Source organism: Trachypithecus francoisi, unplaced genomic scaffold, assembly GCF_009764315.1.
Source record: "Trachypithecus francoisi isolate TF-2019V2 unplaced genomic scaffold, Tfra_2.0 Lachesis_group8, whole genome shotgun sequence".
In the NCBI taxonomy this organism is placed as follows: Eukaryota; Metazoa; Chordata; class Mammalia; order Primates; family Cercopithecidae; genus Trachypithecus; species Trachypithecus francoisi.
The window spans coordinates 96,262,834-96,282,675 of NW_022681473.1; the positions used below are offsets into that span (position 1 = coordinate 96,262,834).

Below are 19,842 nucleotides of genomic sequence, written 5' to 3' on the forward strand. Positions count from 1 at the left end.
TTTTTGTGTTATTCTAGGTTTGTGTCTGGATAAGTTCCTGGACAAATGAGCTGATAAGTGAAGCATTACGGCGTATACATACTAACTCATATCTTAGAAGACTGGCACTTCTCCTAGAAACAAAATTATATATAATTCTATTACATACAGTTCAGTACTTAGAAAGTGAAGCTATTGGAATTTCTAATATGATTTGTTATCTAAGGCTAGATTTTGGTACTTTGAAGCAAGCACATAGTTGGGCATTGCTTAACTCCCTTCCACGTGCCTCAAAAATGACCAGCCCATTTTCCTAAAGGCTGAGGTACTGTTATATATACCTATTTATGATACATATTGGTGACCTTGTTTTGGAGAGGGATTAATATAGGTAGGCCCTGAGGTTCTGGTACTACTAGAATTTTTTTTTATAGGCCAGCAATAGTTGCTCAAGGCATTAGAGCTACATGATTTTGTTGTATGTTACTACTGTGTTTAAAATAAAACATTAGTTTCTGTGTGGTCTTAATTAGCTAATCGTTGCACAATACAATATCTAACTGCTCTCCTTAATGATCAAGCTATAAGATGGAGGAGGATCAGGTTTTTCTCAGCTTGACTGATGATTCTCTGTGTATGTAATGGTAGTATTAGAACTTGCCAACATGTATGTCCAGTAATTGTGCTGTCTTCAAATAGCTTAAGGGACAAATTCACTGTTCTTCCTACCAATTTTTCTTTATTCCAGTTTCCGAGGTAAACTATATTTAACACTTAACGGAGTATTTGCCCACTGTATATCCACTATAGTGCCACAGTGTGGCGCTGCTGTGCTTTGGCTGAATATTTACAAAATCACCTTTTCCTATTGCTGTCAAATTTTTATTTTGTGGACTAAATAAGATGCTCTAAAGTATATGAAAATGCACTCATATCAGTATTTCTTGACTGAACATAATGAGTTATGTGATTGCTTTCTAGTGATTGTGCCAGATTGATTGCCTTTTATGTTAATCAGTTTTTTAATAGCATACTTATTTAAATTTTTTTGCTTGATTGCCCCATCTTATTTAGTTAAAAATCAGAAGGCTTCTTGGAGGTTATAAAAATAAAATTTGAAGAAAGCAGCAAGCAAAATGACACTATAGATGACAAAAGGCATATTTTTTTAAATGCAGATTTTTTTGGACATTAATCTGTTACAACTACAGTTTCACTCAAAATATATAATGCAGTCTTCCAAACCAAAGATAGTTTGTTCCTCCCATTATTGTTACTTATGCTGTTTGTGCCAAAATCCATTCAACAGGAAACAGTTTATGATTTTTGGAGATATAGTGTCCCCAATGTTTAAAATTTCCAGATTTACTTTAGTTACTTCAGAAGCTTTCTGCCTTTACTTTCTTTAAGGTGTTCTTTAAGGTGTTATTTATCAAGCCAGTATGTACTATTGATGCATTGAACAAAACAGTTTTTATTGAGGGGCTTCTATTAATGTTAGTCTCAGGAAGGTGTTGAGGAGTAAACACCAAACAATCAAAGGGATCCATGGCCCCAAAAGGGGTAAGAATTTCTTGCCATTGAACTCTTAAGATCACAATTTAATATCTCAGTGCCTGAAAATGAATGAGGATCTTTATTTTGATCCATAGTACCACATATCAGCAACAAGATGAGCAGAAATACTTCCTGATGAACTAAGAGGAGACTATTTTGACTCTTGAAGCGGGGGTACTGGGAAAGTCATAAATATTTCGTGAGAGAACCAATTTTTAATATATTCTGCCCTTGAGATGAATGTGGGAAAGGTATTTGTTTACTGCAGGAGAAACTGTAAACTCTCTATGAAGATAAGGACCATGTCTGTTTTGCTCATCATGTGGTTTGTGGTACCTAGCACTTGTATGCTTTTAGTGGAATTCTAACTGTTGAATTATCATAGAGAGAATTAGTGATTAAAGGCCAGTGAAGTATTAAGAAGGGGACGTTCAACATCTTCAACATCTTTTTTTCTCCACATATTTATTTACATAAGAAATGCCCATAGAGAGTGTTGTATCAGCTATCTCCTTAAGAATTGTGTTAATCATTTGAGAATGTCAAATTTTGGAGTTGGTTATTTTAGAAGTGAGAATTTGAGTAAGCCCATATTAACAGAATCCTCAAAGGGATTACCTTCAAAAGGTTTTCTGGAAAATAATGTAATAAGGAACTAAGGATACAGGGCAGTTGAATATTTAGGAAGTAATTTACCATATAATAGTTAACATTCATGTATACACTCAGTAAATGTTTGTGGTTCACCTACCTCTGATAGGCCCATTAGGCTGTAAGTATAAAAGGCAAGAACAGTGATCAATTTGTTTTTAATATTAGTTGAATACATATTTGTGTAAATATTTATACATATTATGCATATTTATATAAAATGAATGCTGGTAGAAAGTTCGTGCTTGGTGGTAGGGACACACAAACACATAATTTTAATGTTTGGGAAAATTCAATACCAGAGGCCTACCATGAATTTTAACATGTATTTTACCCCTTAGTTCTGAGAATGAGATCCTTTGGGTTGTATCTTTTGTCATTTATTTTTCGAATGCTATGTAATATTTTGTATCTATGAAATAGTGGCACTAAAGATGTGTTTCAAGTTTTTTTAAATGAACTTATTTTGCAACTGCAACCATGAAAGAATAATGAAAATCTTTTTATTTGAAGAAGTCATATTAGAAAACAAGTTGGAAAACATTTTAAAGAAGGTAAGTATTAATTTTTTAGCCATGGCAATAATGTAGAATAAAAGAACAGTTTTCAGCTTTCTGCTAATTTTCCAAAAATTATAGTAAAAGAATTATTCCCTTTTTTTCTCTGTTACATAACAAAATAAAACTTTAGAATAATATGGTTCTACTTTAGGAGTATTTTAATTGGGCTTCTGATAAATACCCTTTTATATAAGAAATTTCCTGTTATTTAAAATTTATAACAGCTTTGGCTGCTAAATTGTATCAAAACTTTTTGGGGCATATATTGATGCAACCATATGGTTTTCCTGCTTAAGTAATAATTTATAGAATATCACCAATTCTTGTTAAACTACTCTTATATTTCTGGGCTAACCACTGCTTGTCATAGTGTGTTTACTGTTTTAATTTTCAAGTTGTTTTGACTTGCTGAGATTTTGTTTAGGATTATTTTAAATGTATTCAAAAGAATGGTTGCCCTTTAGATCTTTGGGGGGTGCTGTCTTGAACAGTTTTAGTAATAGAGCAACTTTTTATTTTTTGATAGAACTGCTATTTAATTTTTATTTCCTTAACAGGTCGTGGTTCAATTCCAGAATTCTTTCATATTATGAAACGAAAGTTTACCAACAAAGAATGGGAAACAATCAGAAGCTTTAAGGATGAATGGACTCAGCTGGATATGTTTTATAGGAATTGGGTATAATTCTTTCTAATTTTGAAAGCAAAAGTCTATAATGATTCCATTATCTTCATTTAAAGTCAGAGTCCTTGGTTACCCAGTAGTGTCCAAACAGTGCTTGAAGGAAATGGGTGATTGCTTGAGAATGTTATGGTTTTTATGCATATATTACATTATAATGACATTTCATTTTAAGAAAATTTAACCTATATATAATGCTCAGTTAGAAAGTACTTACTTAAAGCTGAAACAAAACATTATGATTTGTAAATAATGTTTTCTGTCATAAAGGAACTAATACACCTGAGGTCTTATGTAACAAACACTGATATATATATTACTACATGCCAGAAGACATTACTTCAAGCTCTTTATAAGTTAGTTTGTTTAATATACATGACATCCCTATGAGGAAGGTATTGTTATCATGATTGCAGGTTGCATACAAGGGGATACAGGCACAAAGAGCTTAAATGATTTGCCCTAAGATCATGTGGATGGTTTGTTTTCATGCTGTAAGGGTTTTTTTTAAAAAAGCTTATAGCCATATAGCTGTAATGTAGCATAGCATTGAAACTCCCTATCTGTTGGGCCTGTAGATTCTATGAAACATTTTTGTGGGCTGAATTCTAAGAGAAAATGTCTTTCTGTATCTTAGGCACTTAAAGAAAGCTTCATAAAAGCCATTGGTGTTGGACTAGGATTTGAATTGCAGCGGCTTGAATTTGATCTATCTCCATTAAACTTGGATATAGGCCAAGTTTATAAAGAAACACGTTTGTTCCTGGATGGAGAGGAAGAAAAAGAGTGGGCATTTGAGGTAAGAAATTTATTAGAATTGTTATAACTAAGAATTTCTGTTTTTTATGCGTGTATGTATGATTGTTTTGGGTAGGCTAGTCACTGAATTTGGACGCAACTGAATCCAGTCCTGCTGCTCTGAAAGTGAAATCAGTGCTACCATGAGAGCATGTAACATTTATGCTAATACTTGAAAGATGTTGAAAGATGTCATTGTGAGTTCAGAATGGAAAAAGAAAAGAGGCTCTGAAAAGGAGCTTTGCATGTATGAACAGCCAAAAGCAGCCACTTTAGCTGGGCCATAATGAGGGTATTTAAGGGAGATTCCAGATCAGGCTGGTAGATCCTGCAAGGTATTGATCAAGTTAAGTATTTTGGTCTCTTACTGTATTTTGTTTCTGTCACTAGCAGTTCCTGGTTGCTAGTGAGAGAAGCCAACACACACTAATTCAAGGCAAAAAAAACCCCAAAACAGTATTATAGGTTACTAGTTACTCGGCAACTGTCCCCAGTATTAACTAGAATTAGGGGATGAAATATTCAGAGCTCTTTTTGTCTCCTACGTTTGCCTTTCTCTACATTTTGGCTTTGGTTTTCTCCTACCTATGTTTTTCATTCTATACACCAGCTTTCTCAGCCTCTCTGGTCTACATAACAGAAAACATGGCTCTTGCATGTGACATACTGTTGTTGCATGTAACAATTTACAGTTTACAACAATTTACAGTTTAAAACCCCAAACAAACTGGTAAACTCACTTTCTGTTCCAAGTCCAAAAATCCTAGAGAAGGGACTCCCTGACCTAGCTTGGGCTAGTTGTTTATTTCCAGACCGGTCATTATACTGTGATTGGTCCTGCTTGTGTCCAGCAAATGGGCTGTAGAGCAGTTCTCTGACTTAGAAGATAATCTATTGTGATACAGAATACTAGAAAATAAATGAGATGTTAAGTTTGAGATACCAAACATCTAAGTGAAGATGTGAAATAGGTGAATGGAATGGAGGGCTGGACTAGAGAAAAAAAATTATAATGGTTATAAGTATAACCATTATGTCAGTGGTAGTTGAAACCATGGATTTGAAGTTGGAACTATGAGATTACCTAAGGTGCAGCTATATATTGAATCTGTGAAGAGAGAAGTGCAAATTGAAGCCACAAGAAGTTAGAAGTAAGGCCAAGAATAGAACCCTGAGAATATAGATGGTCCCCAATTTATGATGGTTCAACTTTTTTTGACTTTATGACAGTATGAAAGTGATAATGCATTCAGTAGAATTCATATTTGCAGAACCCACACAACCGTTCCTTTTCTCATTTTCAGTACAGTATTCAATAAATTACATGAGATATTCAACATTTTATTATAAATGAGGCTTTGTGTTAGATGATTTCGCCCACTGTAGGCTGATGTAAGTATTCTGAGCACATTTAAGGTAGGCTGTGCTATGCTATGATGTTTGGTAGGCTAGGTGTATTAAATGCATTTTCCATGTAACCATATTTTCTTACAGTGGGTTTATTGGGATATAACATCATTGTGAGTCGAGGAGCATCTATACTAATATTCAAAGGGGGATTTGTGGAGGAGACTGATAAAGAATGACCAAAATGGTATAAGAGAGTAGTGTTGGTATCCAAGGACAGAAAGCATTTTGAAAAGGAGAGCTGGGTCAAAAACTGCTAGGGGCTAGATGTGGTGGCTCATGCTTATCATCCCAACACTTCGGGAGGCTGAGACACTGTCTCTACAAAAAATTTAAAAAATGAAATGTTCAAAACAGTACATCCATTAGTTAACATTCTTTAGTGTCCAACTATCAATTGTTAGTGTACATACACCTCTAATTATACATTAAGCATGCTTTTTATTTACTGAAATATTCTATACATATAAGAACTATATCTTACATGCTAGATTTCTGAAAAATTATTTTGGATATTTTTTAATTTGTACATTCCGGTTACTTTTTTCTTGTTTGTTTAAAGAGAAAACAGAAAAGGGCTACATAGCAGACTTTCTTTGTGATAATTTTGACGTAGTAAATCTTCTGACACTTAGTCTTATATTTTTCCTCTTTAAACATATCTTAAATTTGACATTTTATGGAAGAATGCTTTAGTAAAGTGGTTTTTCAGTGAAAAGTTTGTTCAGCTTTTAAGTGTTCATAATTTTTTCTGGTAACTGTCTCAATATATATTACATTTTAAAGCCTCCTTCCCCTTTGTCTCATATGTAGCGGAAAATAGAAAATTGCATATTGGTTATGTTTTATCTATAAATTTCCACCATGATTTTTCATATGTGATAGTATGTAGTTAACTAAATGCTTACATACCAATGTTGCAACCTGATTTTTTTTTTTTTTTTAACCTTGTACTTTATTATACATAGGAACATCACCAGGGAAGGACAGATAGCTATCAAGTACCTCTAGATAGGGCACATCACCTATGTAGTATTCTGGTTGAGAATGCATAACCTAAATCCACTCATTAAGAAACATCAAACAAGCCCCAAATGAGCAAAATGTTATTAATAAAAAGCAGATTTGGGCGAATTTGTACTTTAAAACGTTAATGTCATAAAAAACAAAAGAAAGGCTGACAAGACGTGGCAACTGAATGCAATACTTGTCCCTACTTGCCCATTACTGGGCTCCTGTTCTGAAGGAGGGATATGCCACAAAGGACATTTTTGGATTAATTCACAGAATTTGGAATACAGCTAAGAAAGTATAGTTTCAGTGTTAAACTTACTGAAGTTATTAACTGATGTGGTTATGTAAGAGAATGTGCCTACTAGGAAATACATGTTGAAGTATTTAAGAGTAAAGGGCCTGCATGTATGTAACTTCTAAAGTGGTTTAGCAGAGATGGGGAAAAATATATATGCGTGTGTGAGAGTGTACATATATATATAGAGAGAGAGAGAGAATGAGATTTAGAAAATGTAAATAAAACTACATCTAGGTTTGCATATTTTATAATCTATATTTATTTACCTTTTATCTTTCAGGAAAGCAAAATAGATGAGCACCATTTTGTTGCAGTAGCTCTTAGGAAACCCGATGGATCTAGACATCAGGATGTAAGATTTTCCGATTTCTCTTTTTCCTAAATAGCATGAATCAATGTTAAGTTTGCTCTTTATTGATGGAAATAGTCATATGCCTTATATCAGTTTAGAGAGTTTTGAGATTATAGATATAGTAATACTTTTTATTAGCAAATATTAAGATCACCAGGGATTTTGTAGAAACATTTTTAAAAAGCTGTCGGGCGCAGTGGCTCACACCTGTAATCCCAGCACCTTGAGAGGCTGAGGCAGGTGGATCACCTGAGGTCAGGAGTTCCAGACCAGCCTGACCAACATGGAGAAACCCCATCTCTACTAAAAATACAAAATTACCCAGGCATGGTGGCAGGTACCTGTAATCCCAGCTACTCAGGAGGCTGAGGCAGGAGAATCGCTTGAACCTGGGAGGCAGAGGTTGCGGTGCACTGAGTTCGCTCCCTTGCACTCCAGCCTGGGAAACAAGCGAAACTCTGTCTCCAAAAAAAAAAAAAGTTACCCACTTCTTCACATTCATATATGCTGAAGTATTACAACCACAAAAATAATAAAAAATGTGGCAATACTGTCATACTACTCATATTTCCAATAGACATTCAAGATTCTCTTAGTCATCTTAATGGTAGTTTATTTCTTGGTGAATTGGGGTTGTGTTGAATGTAAGAGTACCATGTTGAAGGTTGATGCATAATGGAATTACCTTGGGAATTGAATCCACTCCTCCTTTTAAAGTAATATCCTAACTTATTCCCAAAGTTACAATGTCAAACATATAAGAGACCTTGTGGCGTATTGTGGCATAATATCAGTTTCAATTCTTCAGCCACAATGTTTTTATACTTATCCGATTATCTGGTAAGCAAGCAGGGGAAAACCTTAGGGTCAAAGACTCTTAGTTTGCATATAATTGTGATTCTGTGGAAGTATTTATTTAAGGAAAACAGATATGTTTTAATGAAAACTACATGCATGCCATTGTTTTTAGTAAATCAACATGAAAGAACATAGCATGATCAATATATATGCGTCGTTACTTCCACAAAAGTAACTCAGGCAACACACCATACCTTTGATAGATTAATCAAAGGATTAAGAATTCTCCATAGATTATCTTCCTTATAAAGGGATGGCATGTTAAAATTGACACCTGTTATCAGAAGATGTTCTGACCCAGGTTACTGGTCCTTCTGTTTTTAAATCTCAGCTTCACACTCCCTGCAAAAATACCTTTTGTTTTCATAGAGCTTTATAATTGTTGAAACGTGCACATTCAGTACTTACTTTTTATTTCCCTGGATAGAGCCTATTTAGGCAACAGTGGCATATTGGGAAGACTAGAGTACAGTTCACAAACTTGGGTTCCAGGCCCACATCTACCATTTAACCTGTGTTTTGAGCTTGGACAAATTGTTTGAATTGTTTGCTCTTCCTGAGCCTCAGATTCCCCATCCATAAAATTGAGATATCCATATCACAACATAGCTAGGAGACCAGTCATATAAAATAAGTACTGGACCTTATTAAAAGCGCTGTACAAAACCCAAGTACTATTTATACTAGAATGTGTGGAATATTAAAGAGGGTCTACACTGGGTTCAAATGTGAACAAGGACTCTATCTCAGAGAGTAAGATACAGTTTAAATTTAGTATTGAATAAATAATTTCCTAAAGAAGTATACATCTCTGTATAGTTATGGCAGTTTTGTCCGACCCACGTTTTAGAGTAGTATTTCACAAAAGTTCACTTTCTCACTCACCTCTATGAAAACAACCTGACTGCTTGTTAAAATTACAGATTTTGGGATCCCTTCTAACTTATATGTACTGAATCACACTTTTTGAATGTAGGGCCCAGTAAATCTACATGTTAAATGCCACAGGTTTTTGTTATATAAAAAAGTTCAAGAATCAGGTTTTCTATTTCATATTTTTTTGATTTGTTGTATTGGCAACGCTAATATAAGGAATAAAAACAGTGTTCTAGGAATCCTACTATGTTGTCATTTAATACTATTAAAATGTAAGTTTGTCTTACTTATTTTCATTATTATGAAATTCATCATAAGATTAACATGGAATATAACAATAAGGTAATCTGCTTTTCCCTTTTAGGTTCCATCTCAGGATGATTCCAAACCAACCCAGAGGCAATTTACTATTCTCAACTTTAATGATTTAATATCATCTGCTGTTCCCATGACACCTGAAGATCCTTCATTTTGGGACTGTTTTTGCTTCACAGAAGAAATTCCAATACGAAATGGTACAAAGTCATGATGATTCCCTGAGTAACAAAGGGAAATGAAAACTGTAATCTTCCATATTCGCTGGAAAATGAATGCTTGTTTAGTATCAAATTTTATTTCACAAAAGTTTTTTTTAAAGAACAGAAACTTTTCCAATTAAAAAGAAAAAAAGCAGACTTCCAGTTCAAGATAGCTCACTGGAATACATGTTTACCTCTTTTTCTCCTAAATTGCATTGAATTGATAGGAAGGATGGTGGAATCTTAAAGTGATACATGCTAACTGTAGAAAAAGATAGAAAATGCACATAAGCAAAAGGAAACATTTAAATGCTATCATTCAAAGATAACTACTCTTAAAACCTTGAGTATCTTTTTCGACCTTTTTCTTGGCAAATGAATCCATACTAACATATTTGATTTTTAAAAACATGGGAACATCCTGTTTTGTAAATTTTTTTTTAACTGCGCATCTACTGTTCATAAATATACATCTAACATAACTTTTTGTGGTTCTAACATACTTTGTTGTATAGCTAATACAAGTTAGGATGCTTTTGGCCAGAGGTAACAGTGTCCAAATGTAATTGGCCTAAGTAACCTAGGACATTGTTTAACATAACACAGGGTTCAGGAGTGTCATTAAAGACACGCTTTTTTTTGCCTTGACCTCAGTTGGTTTGTTTTGCCTTGGGCTAATCCACCTCTCAATCACAAGAGCTGCTGCTATTACTTCAGTTTTACATCTTTGTAAAATTGTATCTCAAAGACAGAAAAGGCCATTTCTTCTCTCATTTGTTTTATCCATGAAGAAGACTTTTAACAAAAGCCTCCAGAAGATTTCCCCTCAGTTTCCATTGACTTAGATCAGATTACAGAGAAAGGCAATGTCTGACATTTTTAGTCTGTTAGAAGTGGACTCTGTTGAAAAGAAAGAAGCTAAGCTAGGTATGGAGAATGGCATTGGAAGCCCACTGCCTTCCCGTAAGAAAAGTTTGCCATAATTTACTCATTTTTTTCTGTTAGACATTTTGATTATCTGCAGTTTATTACTACAAGCAGTGGCAGAGTGAATGTCCTTGTACATTTTGAGATACATGCTTATGTCCTTGAGAAAGTTTCTAAAAGTGGAATGATTGATTTGACTAGTTCACAGGGCTTTAATTGTATGATTTATCCCTCTAATTAGTACTATATGTGTGTGACCTCCCTCCCCTGCCAGAATACTCCTTGGTCAATTGTAGGTATTCTTTTTTATTTAATTTTTGCCAATATAAAAAGTGGTATGTCACTTTTAAAATTTGTATTTCTTTCATTACAAATAAGGTTGGTATGTCAGTGTTGTTATTGGCTTTTCATATTCCTCTTAACGTGAACCGTCTGTTTGTTGTCTTTACCTGTTTTTGTTTTTAGCAAGTAGTACTTAAAGTGTGAACATAATATATAAGATGCCAAGACCATCATATTGATGACAAAAATATATTATGTGGTTGTAGTGCATGTCTTGGAGTTAAACTCTTAAGTATCAAGAAGTAAAATAATTTCATTGTTTCTGTTACTAACATTAAAAGTGTGCAAATTGTGTAAAATTAGGTACTTTGATTAGTAAAAAAAAAAAAAAGAAATTGAATGTTTTATATATTTTTTTTATTTTATTAAGCATGCCCAGTTATGCCAAGCATAGTAAAAATAAAGGTCAAGTAGCATTTATAATAGAAGTACTGTTACCCCTAGCATGAGTGTAATGGTGATACGAAAAACTTGTCTTGTCATTAAAATAATAAAAAAAAGAACATTTATTATGGAATTTCTATGAGCCTGACACTGTGTTGGATTTGTATTTTTTAATTTTTAGTTTTTCTGTTACTTTTAATCAAAGTTTCATGTGTACACAGCTTTAAAAAACCAAATAGATCTGTAAGATTTTTTTTCCTAAGGAAAAAGGCCACTACTTTGACTTCTTCCATTTTCTGTCTCCAGGGCAAGCCCTTTCAACTCTTTTAGCTATTTATTTTTTGTTGTTGTTATTTATTACCATATCTCCAAATGGCAGGCTTATATTGCTTTTACTTGAATTTTAAATTTTAGGCATTGTTTCTTTGATTCTCAAAATAAAGCGTCCCTCTTCTGCTTCCCAGCATTGCATATTCCCTTTTTATCCCCTTTTCTCCTCCCAACATAATTATATCATAATTCAGTGTTTACATTGTTGACTGTGATTACACTATGTGTACATTATTGAGATTATGTAACTGCTGTGTACAGCTGATTGATGTATTATCCTTACCATATACTAATTTTCATTTCCTTTAGTTAATTGACTTTGCATAGATTTCTGCCATATGTTTGAATATCTTCTCTAATGTTCAGACATAATGATTATTCCATCAGTTTCATTCATCTTTTAAAAAATCACTCCTAGAGCAATCTGCTTTGTCCAGTTGGACTTTCTGCCTTCTATGGCTGGTGTACAGCTGTAATCCTGAGATCACCTTTGCTATGATCCTGGGGATTGTTTGTCTCCCCTGTGTTGGATTCCGTTTCCCATTTGCTATCTCTCACTTCTTAGATTTACTCCATTCGCGCGAGACTCCGTCTCAAAAAAAAAAAAAAAAAAAAAAAGATTTACTCCATTCATGTGGAATAGCTTTTTGAGAACAAAGTGGGTGTAGGAGTTACATTTTTTGAGACTTATAAAAGGAAGGGACAATCCTCCTATGCAGAGTGGTATGGGGATCTAGTTTCTTAAACCCATTATCCTGTCCCCCTCCACATGAAGCCATTTGTTAGCTCTGTATTCATACCCACTTTTTCCAAGTATTTGATGCTGCATTTTGCTGAGTTTTGTGCCGGGCTGGCACATGCTGCTTCATATTCATGTCTGCTGAGTCCGATTATAACATACTGACCAATGTATGGCTTTATTGGTCTCTGTTAATATGTTTCCTGCACAGGAACTCTCATAAATTGATTCTTAAAATGAATCTGTATATTTGTGTCTCTTCCATTTCAGACTCAGAAATTGAAAAGACTTGGATAAATTTTCAATTAAATTTTTCACTATCAGAATTGTTACCTATTCAGTATCTGAAACTCAAAATCCAGTTAGTTTTGAGTAACTGAACAGCTCCTCACTAGTGGAACTATTACCATCTGAACTTGAGGACCAAATAGATTTATAAATACACATATGCAAATATATCTTTGGTCAAAAATATTCCTGAAAACCCCAAGTATCAGTACTTTTAAAGAGGATGTGAAGAGAGCTCATGATGATGGATTTTATTTTTATGGGGTAAATAAATACACCTTCATAGTGTGAATTTGGGATTGGCAAAGGTCTTTGGATGTATTTCCAGTTTATCAGTTAATGTCAGGTAACTGAACTGCTGCATATGTCTTACGGTATTTATATTAGAAGCTATTTTGCATCTTAAGCACTCATGTATCAGGCTATTTAATTCTCATAACTCTTTGGAGTTTTATTGATGGGGAAAGTAAGTTATTAAGTTCTTAAACAACTTACTAAAGGGTATATATTCATTGAATAGTGAAGCTTGTTATTTGATCAGAGTTAGGTTCAGATCTTTAGATCCAGAACCTAAGTCAACCCCTATACTTAGTGGTGTGCTGCTGGTAAATATTTAACAACCAGCAATCCTGGGGCAGGGAAGGAGAGGCCTTTATATGTAACTTTTGCTTATTCCATGAAATATGACGTGTAACCAACACCTAGGTTTAACACATGTTGGCATTTTGCCATATTTGCTTCAGCTCTTTTCTCCTCTCATTTCAGGAATAAAACATGCAGCTGAAGACTTCCTACCTCCCAGTTACCACCCCTTCATCTTTCTCTTTCCAGGAATAATCTCCAATATTTGTAATTTTATGCTCTTACGCGTTTACTATTTGTGTATGTATAGTGTTTTGTGATTAAATCTTACATTTCCCTATTAGGATTGAAACATTAGGATGGAATCTCTTCGTGTGCTACTTAGAAGTAACAACAGTGTCAGAATAATTGAGCTCACTTAAGCCACACTTCTCAAGGATTATATATACTTAGGAGTAGGCACTGGTGTGTTGGTAGTAACTCATCAAAAGGTAGCAGTTGGTCATTTAGAGGCATTCATTTTACCTGAAGTTTTGGAAAGAATCTTTTCATAATAAAAATGTTACAGACATTGTAAGTAGCATGCAAATTTGCCCATATTTTAAGTAAAAAGGTGTGGGGCTTCAGAGGAATTTTCCTGCCCATGAGTACATAGTCGCTGTTCTTTACTTTTAGGGTCATTTTTGAATGAAAGAAAATTGGAAAGGAGCCAACATTAGAGAGGGAAAAAAGTAACGTTTGTTGAGTACTTAAGCAGTAGAGCCGAAATCTTGGTGTGGTATACACCTTTGCAGGTCACCTTTAGGGGACTGACCATGTTGCAGGTGTAAGACCACTTTTTTACTATCCTAGAAGCCTTCAGCAATAGGCAAGTGAAATCCCATAAATTTGGGATAGTTCCATGAGTGTTTTCTGTTGTTACTTAGCATCCTTGAAAACTCTTTTTATACTTTTTCCAGTGTTGTGTGAGCAAGAAACCTGCTAAACTAGTTGTTCTTTTCCCCTCTAAATCCACTTTCACCCTTCAGTACCCCAGGTAGCTGACTTCTATGTACCTTATTGGCCAGGCTGTCTTTTCCTTGATCAGGTTTTACAAATAGAGGTGGGAGAGGGTATTAGCAGAAGACTAGGTAGAAAGGGAAATAGGATGATTATCCACTTGCCTTCCTGCCCTGCAGTGGCTTGGATATAGCTGTGTTCCTTAGCATCACAGCTTCTGACATAGCCTTCTCCATATATAGATCTCACGGGTTCAGGAACCACTTTTCCCTGCCTTTTCATTTTAGGAGTAGAAAGATCTTGCTCTTACTTAGCCTAAGCTGCTGCACCATCTCTCGCCGATTTGTGTTATTCTTTCCTACACCCTCTTTGATGATTACTTGTGGTTGTGCCATCTGTTTCCTGCTACAACCCTGAATAATACAGTAATTTGTACCATGAGTAGTCCTGGAAAAGTGGAATTCTGGAATTGGATTGCTCACATACTTGATTTATATACAAATAACTTCCTTGTCAGGGGAAATGGATGCTTATCATTGGTGGCAAGTGGTGATGTCACAATTGCTCACATCATCACTAGTAGTGGCATGGAGTCATGGAATACAAGTGGAGTAGTGTTGGAAGATCAAGTGGCTGTGGCACATAGTCACTATGGTCATAGTAGGGATTACAGAGATTGTTAGGAGGGCTGGCTCTTTTGAATGTCTAGAGCATATACACAGGGAAAAGGATAAATTGAAAGCAAAGGGAAAATTGGGGGAAAAAACAAAAGTATCACAAAATCTATGGCAACTCTAGGGGAATATCTTGTATTTTGTAGATATAGCTAAGAATCAAGCTCTGTTGTAAGGGCTGCTGAGTTGTAATACCAATTACTGGCCAATACTGAGTCTCTCATGCTGAGGTCATTGGTATGGAAGAAGTGGGACCTTCAGAAATGAGATGGGGACATTTGCGTTGCCACAGACAAGGCTGAGAACCTTGAACATGTTACATTTCCCTGAACCTTCCCTACTGGCAGAGGCAGCCCCATTTGTCTGAAGGGAAAATCTTACCTCCTGATATAGTTTGAGATGTCAGGTTGAATTCTAACCCCCTGTGTTGGAAGTGGGGCCTGGTGGGAGGTGATTGGATCATGGGGGCAGGTTTCTAATGAATGGTTTATCACCATCGTCTTGGTGCTGTCCTTGTGATAGTGAGTTCTCGTGAAACCTGGTTGTTGTAAAGCAGGTGGCACCTCCCCCTCAGTCTCTCACTTGCTTCTGCTTTCTGCCTACTCCCTGTGTAAGCTTCCTGAGGCCTCCCTAGAAGCTGAGCAGATGCCAGCATCATGCTCCCTGTGAAGCCTGCAGAACCATGAGCCAATTAAACTTTTTTCTTTATAAATTACTCAGGCTGAAGTGTTTCTTTGTGGCAACACAAGAATAGCCCAGTATGCATCTCCACTTGTCCTGCAAAGGAAAGACAGTGTATCAATGAATTCACCTGAGATGGTTCTCTCATAAGCTGGTGTCAGTTATCCTCAGGATTTACATCCACTATCCATCTTTACTTTTTGGAAAATAACAAATACCTTAAACAGAGAAGTATAAGATCAGGTCCAGGAGGAAGGGCCTATTCAGAAGAATTGCAGAATATTGCCACTTTGCATTGTAGGGATTTGGAGGACAGAATGGGAATAGATTCTAAGGGCATTTGACCAAAAAGGGTTACATCAGATAAGGCAGGCATACAGATGGGGATACACTCACACAGAAAATGTGAGTTGATGTGTTGGTCTGAGAGTCTGGGAATGGTGATAAGTCTGTCACATTGTTTCACTGAAACCTAAACTCAGTGGTAACCTGCAGTCAACTATGTTGAAATGTTAGAACTTTCCTGACGGAAAGAGTCCAGAGCCTTAGGAAGATAGGAATGGGGATCTGTTCTTTGCTAATCTGCACATTCATCCTCTGAGGGACTGGGCTTAGAAGACAGTCACTTTGCCAAGGATGTTTTTTTAAATCCATTAGTAAATGAGTACCTTGAAAAGCCTTATGGTTTCATCTCTGTAGATCAAAGATGCTGCCGTGAATTTAGGTTACTTGTTTTCAATGGGAATAATATGATTCCAGAACGGTTGAAATCATGAGATGGTATTTCAGAGTAGTAATCAAAAGAGTCTTGTGCCACAGGGGTTTCTGGTGATGGTTCATTGATCACAGGATCTCTAGGAGTAGATTAAATGGGCAGCCTGCAAGGATCTGTTTGACACATTAACAGAAAATTTCTAGGTCTGATGAACAGATACTTGACTGAAATCACTGTGGTGATGATCTACGCTTTATTAGTTTTTTTAAAGAACTTAACCATTTTATAGACTTAGGATCTCTTAATCAAGGGGATAGCTAGAGCCCTTTGACAAAGAATCCTGCAATGCAGTCACAAGTATGCAAGAGAAATGCTTTCCCAGATCTTTCTAGGCACACCTGTGTCCATTTACCATGGTAATTTTTCACTGGGGAAACAGAAATACTAAGAACTTCTGGGGCCTGTTAGATACTGGTTCTGAATTGATAATAGTGAGCGCAAACTGAGTCTGTGTTGCCTTGTCAAAGTGGAAGCTATGGACATTTGGGAAAATGCAGTCTTGGCCTGAGTCCATCTCATAATGTGGTTATTTCCCCAGTTCCAGTTGAATAGTGGAATAAATACACCGTTGTCTCTCAGTATCTGTGGGGGTTGGTTCCAGGAGCCCCCTCAGATACCAAAATCCATGGATGCTTAAGACCCTTATATAAAATGGCATAGTATTTGCACATCCTAAGCAGATCCTCTCACCTACTTGAAATCCTCTCTAGATCACTTTTAATACATAATTATTGTTGTACTCTATTGTTTTCCTAATTTATATTATTTTTATTCTTGTATTGTGTTTTAAATTTTGAACAGTTGTTGGCTGAATCCACAGTTGCGACCCCTACAGATACAGATGGCCAACTGTACTTACTAATTTGCAGGTGTCACACATTGGTTCCTTTCCCTGTGAGGTGAAAGTTGTGGTGCCAAGGACCAAGTGGAAGCCCCTAGAACCGCTCATCCCTGCCTCCGGCTAAGGCAGTAAACCAAGTAACACTGCATCCCTAAAGGAACTGCAGAGATCAGTGCCATAATCGGAAACTTGAAAGACGAAGAGGGGTGATGTGACTGTTTTCACTCCCACCTTCCTAATTTTCCCTGGCCTGGGGGTGGTATGGGTGCTGTTCTTGTTCTTTAGGTACACCGTCAGACAATTCTCCTTCCTTCCTCACATCATCAGTCTATGCCACCCACCATCTCTTAATGCAGTCACCTCTTCATCCAGTGGTATTTGCCCACATCCCCATCGAGCTTACCTGTTTGGCTTAGGCAAAATATTAGTCTTGGAAAATGACTGTAGATTATTGAAATTTAATCAGATAGGGATGTCAGTTTTGGGTGTTGTTGCCGGAACAAGTCAACACAACCCATGGGACCTCAAATGAAATTGTTCATTTAGCAAATGTTTTCTTTTTAATTCCTATCAGCAAAGAAACTCAGAAGGAGTATATCTTCATATGACAGAGACAGCAGTCACTGTTTTATAGCTCTCAGGTTCTCTGTCACAATGTAGTCAGGAGGGTCCTTGATCCATTACACTGATAGCATTCTGTTTTCTGGTGACCTTGGTGGTAAGACACATGCATGCCAGAAGATAGGAGATAAATGCTGTAAAAGTTCAGAGACTTGACATAGGGAATAAATTAATATTCCCTCTAAAATGGAAGAAGGGTTGCATTGTTTTGCACCAAACACAATAAACAGAGCAGCATAATGCTTGATGAGCTTCTATGAATTTTTGAAGGCAAAATAACTATGTCTGATCTGTTGCTATAATTCACTTACTAGGTAGCTCCTAAGCCTGCCTGTTTGGAGGGGAGCCATGTATCTGTGAAAATTCTGTCAAGAAAATGGAGGCACTACAAATGTAACAGGTAATTTTACCTCTGACCGCTGCTTACCTTTATGTTAGTTCTTCCTCATCCTCTCAAATTACTGAGCATCCCAAATCTTGGTCCTCATAGCTCATCACTTTTCTGTTAATACTTATTCCCTTGGTGATCTCATTCATTCTCAGGCTTCAGATACTATCCATATGCTGATGCCTCCCAAATATTTAATGTCTGTCCACACCTTTCAAGACCTCTTACCTGTCTCCAGACTCAGATTTCCAGATGCCTACACATGTCCACTTGATATCCACTGGTAGCTTGCACATAATATGTTTGAAACTAAGTTCTCAATAGGCATTCCCTACCTCTTTTCACCCAAACCTATACCATCCCTGGGATCATCTGTCCCTCTGTCCTTCTATCTTCCTCCATCTCAGTATGTGGGATCTTCATCCTTCCAGCCACTTGGATTCAAATCCATGGGATCATCCTCTTTTCTCTCCTACTCCACACATATATTTCTTTCTTATACATAGCACTCGAGTACTTCTTTCAACACACAGTACTTGAGCAAAACTGTCAGTTCAACCTTCAAACCACACCCAGAGTTGGACCACTCTTCACCATCTCCGCTGCTCCTCACCTGGTCCAGGCCACTACTGCCTCACCTGGGTGATTGCCACGATCTCTGCAGTGGACTGCCTACTTCCAGTCTTTCCCCCTTCAGTCTATTCTCCGCATTGCAGCCATCTCCCTCACAGTAAAAGCCAGAGTCTTTCCAACAAGCATAGTAGCCTACATGGTCTAGCCTCTGTTGTTCCCTACCATTCTATTCTCTTTCTCATTCTCATTTCCTACTCGTATTCTCACTTACTATTATGTTGGTGCAAAAGCAATTGCAGTTTCAGACCTTGATTTTTAAATCATTATAACTAAGCTGAGACACATCGTTATTAATCAAAATAGGAACCATTACAATCAACCCAGTTTTGCGGATGAGAAATAAGTTTATTCCTGTAACATAAAAATCCATGCTTCGGGATTTGACGAACTCTTGGAAAGAATTTTCTGCATCCTGCTGGTTGTGGGAACGTTTTCTCTGGAAAAAGTGGTGGTTGGTTGGCAAGAGCTCGGGTGAATATGGCAGATGAGGCAAAATTTCATAGTTCAATTTGTTAAACTTTTGAAGCATCGGTTGTGTGATGTGCAGTCGGGTGTTGTTGTGAAGAATTGAGCCTTTTCTGTGGACTGATGCTGTCTGCAGGCGTTGCAGTTTTCGATGCGTCTCATCGATTTGCTGGGCATACTTCTCAGATGTAATGGTTTTGCAGGATTCAGAAAGCTGGATCAGACCGACAGTAGGTCACCAAACAGTGACCAGGACCTTTTTGTTTTGCACCGTTGGCGTTGGAAAGTGCTGTGGAGCTTCTTGTTGGTCCAGCCACTGAGCTGGTCGTCGCCAGTTATCATATAAAATCCACTTTTCGTCTCACATCACAATCCGATCAAGAAATGGTTTGTTGCATAAAATAAAAGAAGACACTTTTATTTTCAGTTAGCTCATGAGGCACCCACTTACTGAGCTTTTTCACCTTTCCAGTTTTCTTCAAATGCTGAATGACTGTAGCATGGTCGGCACTGAGTTCTTTGGCAACTTGTGGAGTTTAAGAGGGTTTGATGGTTGTTCTCAATTGGTCATTGTCAATTTCCGATGGTCGGCTGGTACACTCCTCATCTTCAAGGCTCTTGTC

At 36.5% G+C, this 19,842-nt stretch overlaps 1 protein-coding gene across 1 annotated transcript in view; it reads left to right on the top strand.

The window, feature by feature from the left end:
- Positions 1–11,328, top strand: part of AASDHPPT (aminoadipate-semialdehyde dehydrogenase-phosphopantetheinyl transferase) — a 21,931-nt gene extending 10,603 nt beyond the window's left edge. The window contains exons 3-6 of the mRNA XM_033208017.1: positions 3,305–3,426; positions 4,067–4,228; positions 7,227–7,298; positions 9,397–11,328. Coding sequence (XP_033063908.1) covers positions 3,305–3,426; positions 4,067–4,228; positions 7,227–7,298; positions 9,397–9,561 — 521 coding nt within the window. The 3' untranslated portion in view covers positions 9,562–11,328. The remainder of the gene's footprint in view (positions 1–3,304; positions 3,427–4,066; positions 4,229–7,226; positions 7,299–9,396) is intronic.
- Positions 11,329–19,842: the final 8,514 nt, after the last annotated feature.